This window comes from Lipotes vexillifer, unplaced genomic scaffold (assembly GCF_000442215.2).
Source record: "Lipotes vexillifer unplaced genomic scaffold, Lipotes_vexillifer_v1.1 scaffold792, whole genome shotgun sequence".
Taxonomy (NCBI): Eukaryota; Metazoa; Chordata; class Mammalia; order Artiodactyla; family Lipotidae; genus Lipotes; species Lipotes vexillifer.
The window spans coordinates 1,495,580-1,506,016 of record NW_006795663.1 but is presented as its reverse complement, the minus strand read 5'-3'; the positions used below and the strand labels follow the sequence as shown (position 1 = coordinate 1,506,016).

Sequence of the window (10,437 nt, the reverse complement as noted above, 5' to 3'; positions counted from 1 at the left end):
GAGGGGGGGGGGGGGGGGGGGGGGGGGGGGGAGGCGGGAGTTACATTAATGTTGAGAGAAAATATGGAAACTACTTCTTTGAGTACTGATGAAATAAAATATCAAAGGGTGTGATAAGAAAGAGACAGACAATCCACTGACTAAAGCTATATAAAAGATTTCTAAATGACTTGGTTGGGTACATGACCTGTTTTTGTACACTTACTGCCTTGAAACGTTATTCCAGCTTAGAGATTTGCTTTAATAAAAACACAATACAATCACTAAACAAGAGATAAAATAACTTTTTTGCCCAAATTGATCTTTAAATCTACACAATAATTTAGAAAGCTATTTCTTTCTTCCTTTTTGAGAGCTAAAGAAACAAACAAAACGTGAATGCTTTAATTTTCCAAGATAATTTTATGTTCCACATTATTTGTTGACTCATGTGTTTAAACTATCGTCCTAATGAGCTCGGATTTAGAATTAGAGGAACAAGTTCCCATTAAGACGATGCTCTGTATCCACGATTTGGCCCCAACTACATGTCTAGCCTCATTCCTTCTACCAAAGGGCCGTTCTTGACGTGGAATCTGACCAGTCTCATCATACATACCACTTTCAGCCCCCGCCTTCCCTTCTGGTCTCTGGTTCCTGTCACTCTGCCCCTCTACTGCCCCACGGACATGTTAAACATGCTCCTTCATCAGGGGCTTGGTACTTGCCCTTCCCTCTGCCCTTGAGGCTTCGCCCACAGAGCCGCTGGCTCCCTCCTCACTTCCTTCAGACCTCTGCTCGAATGTCAGTCACTTCCTGACCACACCATCTAAATAGCTTCCCGCCCTCTCCCTCTTCATTCCCTAATCCTGTTCTGCTTGTCTTCAAAGCATCTGCCATGGTGCTCAATATCCATCTGCTTACTGTTCACCTCTCTCACTGGGCTCGGAGCTCCATGAGGGCAGGGAATTTGAACGCTGATATCCCCAGCACTTAGAACAGTAATGGGCATATAGTAAGTAACTGAATACATCTTATTTTTTAAACTATACTGTAGGCTTCTTGATAACAAGGATTATATGTCCCTTAGTACACAAACAAATCCTATTTACAGCAGATATTTTAAAATGTATTTAATTAACAACTGAAACAAATGAGTTTTACTGTTCTTAGCAGAATATTAACTCCATGAATTCATTTAGATAATTCCTATTCATTTAGATACCATTCCCATATTAATACTCAATAATTCTTTCTTTTAAATACATGTATATTTCAGAAACAGTTTTTCTCTCAATATGTGTGAGATGGCTGGTATTGATATAAGAGGGCACATTTTATTTCCCTCTACACCCACTTAGGTTATCTGAGGAATGGGAGAAAAGGCTGAAACAGCTGCTCCAGATGGGAAAGAAAAGTGACAGCAGATATGACCCATGCAGGGACGTATTACTTAATTGTGATGGACTGAAAAGGAAGCATGCTTTCATACAGCTTTCAAATTTAGGTGCGAGCTACAGAAATGATACAGAATGATGACAGGATGGCTCAGAAGGTACCTGATTACTTCTCTTCAGGCTTTGGAAGTGCTCAGGCCCCTCTCACTAGAGAAAAGCTGAAAGCCTGGAAGGGGACAGTCAGCAGAAGAGGAGAGCTGCCTACACTACCTTTGGGTGAGATGGTTTAAGAGTGCGCAAAGCAACCCCACTCACTTTAACTCACAGAGATTAGGGGAAATGATTAGACATCTACTGAGACTGAGACACAAAACCAGGGTTAAATAGTGATTTGATAATAAACTTAGTGCAAGGTATGAATTATTTCACGTACTGTGTTTTTTTAAAGTCAAGTCCTCATTAAATTAAATACAGCAAAAAAAGAAAAAGAAAAAGAAATCAAAATGTTAACAGTGGCATTGAAATCACATATATAATCAGTTTTGAATTCTGTTTTCTTCATTTCTTATTGCTTGGAAGAATTTTCCCACATCAGGGGATATTCGACTCTGTTACTAAGGGAGAATAGGAGAAAACTGTCTAGGGTCTACCAAGCTAATATTCATCATCAAAGAAACTCAACAAGGTGCACTATTCCATACTTGAAAAGGCTGGATGTTCAAGACCAGCAATCAGGCGTCTACTTATTTCCCACTGGATACATTCATTGTAATTAAGACCCATTGTCTCAAGCTGAGTGACAGTGTCTGGATAAAGCCTCAGGGTCTCATGACCTAGGTTCTACATGGGCATGATTAACTGGGAAGAGAGAACGGCATGCATTTAAACTCAAAACAGTTATATATAACCATTACCCAGGTTTACTCAACACTTTACTTAAACTGCACAATATACGTAATTTTTTAACCTGTTGTAAAGATGGTCCTTTCTTCCAAACTTCTCTCCCTGAAGATTTAAAGAGAGGGAAAGGGAGGAGAAAGAGGAACAGTGAAACAGCAGGTTAACTTGGGTAGATTTGCATTCACCAATTATATAATTAAGTCAATATTAAAGAAATCAATTTTTAAGTTTCTTTTGAAGTTTACGACCTTACAGTTAAAACAACAATGAAATATCACTTTTGCCTATCTAATCGGCAAAGTATTGTTTTTTCCTATGACAACATCCCTGCAGATGATATTCAATGCCAGGGAGGGGAGGCAGGTGAAAAATACAAAATTTAAAACATCCTAAATCAGAAGGCAACTTGTCGATATATATTAAAAGCTTAAAAAAATGTGCATAACCTGAAACCTCTTAATTCAATTTCTAGGAAGCTATCCTAAGGGTATAATAAAAATATGCTAAAATATTTATGCATAAGGACAGTCACTAGATGGTTATTTATATTAGTAAATACTGTATAAACAACTTAAATGACACCTAGAGAAAATTGTTTAATTAAACTTAGATGGAATTTTATGCATCAATAAAAATCATACTGTAGAAAAAGTATTTATTTATGAGGGAAAAGTCTTCGAACTATATTACACAAAAAGTAATCTACAGCTCACTACAGGTGACCTCAATTTTATGCACAGAGAGAAGACTGGAAGGATATTCCTCAAAATGTTAGTAGAGGCTCCTCAGTGGTAGAATGAGTGGTTGATTTTACTTGCTGTGCTTTTCTGTGCTTTCCAATTTCTCTTTAATAAGCATATGAAAATACTTGGCACAAGTATTCAATAAATCTTAGTTGAATATTTTAAATACATGTTTAAACAATGATTCTTTCTTTAAAACTTTTTAAGTACAAGAGCTTAAGCACTTCACCCCTCCTCATCAAAAAATATATATTAGTAAAACACTTTATTTGGCTCTTTCTTTTCAGTTCTTAAATTACTCCACAGTAGAGTAGGGTTGACCGGATAAACTGGACAATAAATGTAACACACACTGCCTCAAAACAAGTGACAATAATGTAAAACCGCACAGCTGGGGCAGAGAGGGAGATGAACCAATACTGCTTATTGTAAGGAGTGTTTTGCCTCTTACGAACTGTAGCTCTATCATCTAAATCTTTAAAAGCGGCTCTTTATTAACTAGCACTTTTCTAGTGACAGAAAACTGCTGGTACCTTTGCTGGTATTTTCTGATGCAGTCTTCAGTAAGGTTAGAATGTCCAGATTGTCACCAATTCTTGCATAGTAAGAACTATCATGGCCAAGGGCATCCAGCAAGGTTACATCAGCACCATTTCTGATTAAGACTTCTACTGTATCTTTGCAACCATACTCGCAACCTAGCATGAGAGCAGTCCTAGAAGGCAAGATGGAAGAATAAAAGACCTTGAGAAGGATCAAAAAAAAATATTTCAGAAATCTCTTTCAGAGGTCCCCTTCTTAAAGAACAGATATTACTTTAAAAAGCCATGTTGTTATAGACACAGATTTGACTTCATATTTTTATCTTATATTTTAACTCCATTGCATTTATAAAAAAACATTTGTTTTGTGTCTTAGTTTGCAGAGCTAACATTTTACATCTACCTACACACATTTGTTACTTCTACTACCAAATTAACCTCCTTTATTCCAGTCCTTCTATGTACTACAAGTTAATTGCCACAAAGATCTTCCACAGCTGATACTGTCACCTTATCTGTGCAAAACCTACAATGATAAACCCAAGCTATTTAAATCACTTTGCAGGCCTTTCCGCGTCCTTCGCGGCGGGCGGCGGGCGGCAGGACAGAGTGGCACAGTCCTTTCCGAGGGTTCTCGGCCAAGGGCTTCATCGTGGGCCCTGCTGCCGCCAACCCCACTCCTCGTTGGAGAGAAGATGGACGGCCGGAACAGCGCCATCTCCGCCGCTGTGTGCGGGGCCCTTTTCATTGGGTACTGCATTTACTTTGACCCCAAGAGATGGAGTGATCCTAACTTCAAGAACAGGCTGCGAGAACGAAGAAAGAAACAGAAGCCTGCCAAGGAGAGAACTGGACTTTCCAAGTTACCGAACCTTAAAGATGCTGAAGCCGTTCAGAAATTCTTCCTTGAAGAAATACAGCTTGCAAGAGTTACTAGCTCAAGGTGAATATGAGAAGGGTGTTGACCATCTGACAAATGCAATTGCTGTGTGTGGACGGCCACAGCAGTTACTGCAAGTGTTGGAGCAAACTCTTCCACCACCAGTGTTCCAGATGCTTCTGACTAAGCTCCCAACAATTAGAGAACTGTAAGTGCTCAGAGCTTGGCTGAAGATGATGTGGAATGAGAAACAAATGTCAATATAATAATCTCAATTTAAAACTATTTTAAAAATCTTAACTTGAAAGATGATCAGCTCTGGGGGAGTAAGGGCAAATAAGCTTGTTATGGACTGTCCTACACTCAAATCTACCAAAGTTAATTTTTACTTTGTGTAGATCCGTTTGTCTGTTTTATTTATTTTCCCAGTGAAAAGTGTATTTTGTTAGAGAGGTTTTCATTTTATAAATACACTATCAGTTACTGAAAAAAATAAAATAAATAAATCACTTTGTGAACTGAACCACATCATGCAAACGTCACCAATGAATCCCTTCTATTCCAAAACAAGAATCAGATTCCTGTTCCTGATTTCTCTCTTTAGAAGAGCCTTTCTTCTCCTACACACCTCCTTCACATTTCACACTTAATTTTAAAATTTGCCTTCTCAAATAAATCTTCTTTTTTGTTGTTGTTGTACGCGGGCCTCTCACCGTTGTGGCCTCTCCCGTTGCGGAGCACAGGCTCCGGACGCGCAGGCTCAGCGGCCATGGCTCACGGGCCCAGTCGCTCTGCGGCGTGTGGGATCCTCCCGGACCGGGGCACGAACCCGTGTCCCCTCCATCGGCAGGCGGACTCTCAACCACTGCGTCACCAGGGAAGCCCTCAAATAAACCTTCTTTGATTAACCCCATTATCATGGACCACTGGTTTATTCTGCCATGATAGAATCGTCAGCACTTAAACATTTAACAGTATAATTGGCAGATCATAATAATGCAACAATTAAATCATCATGGAAATTTAGAAGTACTCTAGAAATTCTCTATTTTTACTGCTGAGGCAACCAACACTTGATGAAATGAAGTGACTTATCCTATATATGATTCTGTCTTCAATTGTGAATACTGAATTTCATACGGAAGCTGATTTTTGCCTTTATTTGATGTCTGTTCTATTCCTCTTTTATACTCCCCGGTAGTTGCTGGAATGCAGTTTTACATAAAACAGGCATTAACAAATTTTTTGTTGTAAGGGAAAAAATGTTATAGGTAAGACAGGAAGAAAGAAAAGAAACTTGAATACAGAGTGTCAGAAACAGATTTTAATTTACCTTTAAAACCACTTGATACGTAGTCTAAATATAATACACATTGCCCTATCGCATTGGTTTTTTTGTGAAGTTCCAATGAAAAAACACAGACAAACATACTTGGAAAAATATAAGAGAAAGCACTGTATACGTGGATCAGCCAGATCACCCCTTTCTGATCCTAAAATTTATTTTTCAATCAAATTTTCTTAAACATGCTTGGAGCCAGATCATAGTATCACAAAAACAAAGTAATATAAAAAAAGCCACTTTCTTAAAAATCACATTAATGATTTAATTGCTTAAGAATTTCCTCCTTTGAGATGCCTGAACAATGAAAACAATCAGAGCTACAAAATCTGACATCCAAAGACTAATTATACTTATCTACTTCCAGAGAACTACAAACAATAGAATATGTGTTTAGAAGAATAAAAGTAACTGAAAAGAAACCAACAATTTTACCAGTAATCATCTATACAATCTCAGAAACTTGTCATAAATTACTGTAATGCTTCAACTGGTGGAAGGGATGTATTTCAGATACTTTGTTGTCAGAAACTCCGTGACTATAAACATGAGAATTATAATATAGCAAGCAGCATGATACACTAGACCCAGAAAAGAGGACAGAGAGAATTACGGATAGAAATTGTTAGTGCACACCAACTAAAATAACATCAAATACAGGTGCAGAAATAAATTAATGAAATCTGTATTGGGGTACAGAAATGAACTCAGTTTCAAAGAAGGAGGTGGCATTGTGCCCAGCAGAAAGGAGAGAAAACACCTTGAGAAAATCTACACTGAAACATGTCAAGCTCCAGGACACGCAAGCACTCCTTTACTCTCAAAAGATTCACTAATGAAGAAGTAGAGACTGTAAATGTAATTTTTTATTCTTCTTCCTTATTTGAGCCCATTTCAGTAAAGATTATTTTATAAGCTCAAAATAACTAGGATATCATTACTCTCTTCTTCAGTTCTTTGACCTGAACACAGGCCATAATCACTGCCTGTATTTCGAGTTTACCCTGTCATCATCCCCCATTTCCCTCTCCCTCCTTCTTCAGCCAACTCTGAAGAGCAATAAGAAGTGAGCGCTAATTCCAAGGAAGGGAGAACCACAGGGGATAGAAAGGCCAAGTCACAGCAGCAGAGCTTCAGGATCACTGTGCATCGAGCTGGTGTCTGGGGAGCCGTGATAACAGAATTACCTGTTTTGTTTGTCTCTGGAATTAATATCCGCCCCTCTATCTATCAGCAGTTGACATATTGTTGGCCTACACATCTGAGTAGCCAGAACAAGCGGTGTCCGCCCATCCTAAGCAACAAGAAAAATAAGACAGCATTCAGACAACAAGTCTCCCAAAACATGAAAGTCAGAATACATGAGTTGAAATGAGAATAAACATAAACTGACTTACTACATCTTTGGTATTCACTGAGGCCCCGTGGTCGCAGAGCAGCTGTATGCTAGAAGGACAGTCTGCCATAGCTTTGAGGAACAAAGGAAAATGATAAATGGTGAACATCTGTTGGTAACACGTGGCGTTTTGCTAGACCCGTATAAGGCCTAAATTCTTCAATCCCTACAGTACTAAACTTCACATCCTTCACTCTCAGTTTAGCATTATAAGCATTGATTTTTCTATCTGAAAACGGATTAGACAAGATCATTTTGTAAATGTTGTATAATTTATTAGGCCCAAGGAACACTGTCACTCTTGCAGAGGAGAAGAATATACTGCTGTGCTAAGGGTAAACACTGATAATGAAAATCACACTTAAACTTTCTATTTATAGTATATTTTAAAGTATGGCTATAACTTACTGAATCCTTGAAGTGTTAGTGCAGTTTTTTTAAAAGAATCATATACTTTTTCTTTATAGAAGACCCACAGTAAATAAAGTATGATTCATACAATTCACATTTCCTTTTCAAAACAGAAACTGCAATGTCTGCCCTTGATGCAAAAGCAGGGTCATTTTGCTAAAAATTATATTATAAAATCACATGATGCCTCTTCTCCGATCAACACTAGAGTTCATATTTGTATCAGGAAAAAAGTGGTCAAATTCATAAAGTACGATTGTGTTTATACTTCCCACGAGTTTTTATAGAAGTTTTATAAGTTGATATTAGTTTATTTGCACAAAAAAGTACTAAGTCAGCGTTCTTTTTTTTTTTTTTTTTTTTTTTTTTTTTTTTTTTTTTTTTTTTTTTTTTTTTTTTTTTTTTTTTTTTTTTTGGTGCAATTCAATAAAGTAAAACCAAACATACATTAAGAAATCAAGTCAGTTTTTCATTTCTGATGTCTTTAATCCAGCAAGTCTTTTATATAAAATATATAATCAATCTTAAAAAGATAAATTGAAACTGAATACATTAATTCAGGAATTATAAAATAACAACCATTCAGGCCCAATTAAAAATAAGAAGGAAAAAATGTAAAGCATAAAAAATTCCAGAGTTATACTATACTGAACAAATCAAGTCAGTATTAAAGGTGCGATGATGGAGAATGCCAGCCGTTCATCCTTGTTCCATGGTAATAAAACTGTGTTGGGCACAGGGTGGTGGCTCACCTAGACCACAGTTCCCAGTCTCCTTTGCATGCAGGCATGACCACATGAGTTAGATCATGCCAATGGAGTCTGACATGAGGGACATGTGCTACCTTCTGAGTCTAGGGCTTTAAAGAGTGGTTATACATTCTTCCATAATCTTTCTCCTTCCTGCTAGCAGGATAACAGGTACCCATTATCAGCTTCAGCCTTAAAGATGAGGACAACACCCCAGGCAATGGTAGAACTGCAAAATAGAAGAAATCTGGGTCCCTGAATGACTATATGAAGCAGAGGTACAAGCCAATCTGATCATTAGGGCTGTGACGTGAAAGAAAGAAATTCTGTGTGTGTGTGTGTGTGTGTGTGTGTGTGTGTGTGTGTGTGTGTGTGTGTTTAAAGCAAATGTTATTTTATTTTGTCACAGCAGTATAATCTTATCCCTAACCAAGACAAAAATTGTTATCAGGAGTCAGGTGCTGTTGTAACAGATACCTAAATTATACAGCACTGGTTTAGTGGTTGGGTACTAGGTGGTCAGTAAACATATTTCAGGCTAGAAACCTTGTGATTTTTCTCATACTGTGGCAAAACATTTGATAGATCTATCATCTGTGCTAATTTACAAGGTACACTGTGTGACTATGGAGCCTTTCTAGGTGAAGCAATAGAAAAGAGCCCAAATTTTAGGGCATATTGGCAGCTGCTTACTGCTTTTAGTAAGAAAGAGATGAGGTCAACAAGAAAGAGATGAGGTCAAGCAAGAATTAGTTACGAACACAGATGGAAGGGAATAGAGTTTCTAGATATCTGGGACCTAACAGGTATAGAGAAGCCAATTGTTTCTCTATACCAAACAGCAAGATATAAAACTATTGTTGGTCATAACTTTTCTCAACGACAACCCAATAAGGAAAAATGAAAAAAACAAAAACAAAAACAAAAAAAACAGATCCAGTCCTGGAATAAAGATCAGATTGAGGATACTATATTCCCATCCAAGACTATTATTTCAGATGACTTTGAGGTGGCAGTATTAAAATGAACAAATGAACTTATTTACAAAACAGAAGTAGAGCCACGGATGTAGAAAACAAACTTATGGTTACCAGGGGATGGGGTTGGGGGGGATAAACTGGGAGATTGGGATTGACATAACACACTACTATATATAAACTAGATAACTAATAAGGACCTACTGTATAGCACAGGGAACTCTATTCAATACTCTGTAATGGCCTATATGGAAAAAGAATCTAAAAAAGGAGTAGGTATGTGTATATGTATAAGTGATTCACTTCATTGTACACCTGAAACTAATACAACATTGTAAATCAACTATATTCCAATAAAATAAAATTTAAAAACTCTGTAAATTAACCTAATGTTCTACACAGTATTGAACATTTTATAAATAAATTTTCTAAATTTTGGTTAAAAAAATAAAATAAAATGAAGTAGAGAATCATGAGTCTAGAAATAAAAACAAGAAATAAAGGAGGGTTAAGAACTTTATGTCCAGAAAATAAATGGTTCCTGACATATGGAAGTGGCTGGCAACAAATAGGCCAGAAACCTACCAAGGTTTTGAGGGAATGCACTACCCCAAAATCCAAAAGCCCAGTCAGCTAAAACTAATAACTCTTCCTGTGCTTAAGCTGTCTATATAGAGGGCATACTTTCCAACATCCAATTTACCTGTGATCTTGGAGGATAATGGACAAGAACCTCCCAGAAGGCAGAGCTAGGGCCCAACAGAGGACAATAAGGGATTTCTCCTAGGAAACAAAACCGGGGGGCACCTGAACGAGCTAACCAACAAATTTACTCCAAGATCTCAGTTGAAAGCCTTTGCAAGTTTTGCTCAGCAGTATTTGAAACCTGCTGTTGACTAGTGACTGCTGTGTATTTCCCAGTTCTCCTGTTTCCAAAAGGGAGTCTTTATTTTACTTATCCTGTTCTTGCTGCATCACTATATTGTAAGGAGCAGATCTCTTTTCTTTGAGTTTACAAACTGTTGGACCATGAAGAGCCATTTCAGAGCCAAAAATACACAAGTGCACGTCACCCAGAAATCCCAGACTTTGAGGTGGCTTCAGTGACTGAATTGGTTATG

The 10,437-nt window shown here is 37.5% G+C and overlaps 1 protein-coding gene and 1 pseudogene across 1 annotated transcript in view; one reads left to right on the top strand and one right to left on the bottom strand.

Annotated features, from left to right (window-relative positions):
- The window catches only part of UACA (uveal autoantigen with coiled-coil domains and ankyrin repeats), an 86,432-nt gene that overhangs the window by 19,249 nt on the left and 56,746 nt on the right, over positions 1-10,437 (bottom strand). The window contains 4 exon segments of the mRNA XM_007467847.1: positions 2,344-2,381; positions 3,553-3,734; positions 6,971-7,077; positions 7,181-7,251. Coding sequence (XP_007467909.1) covers positions 2,344-2,381; positions 3,553-3,734; positions 6,971-7,077; positions 7,181-7,251 — 398 coding nt within the window.
- Positions 4,257-4,688, top strand: LOC103076952 (mitochondrial import receptor subunit TOM20 homolog pseudogene; annotated as a pseudogene).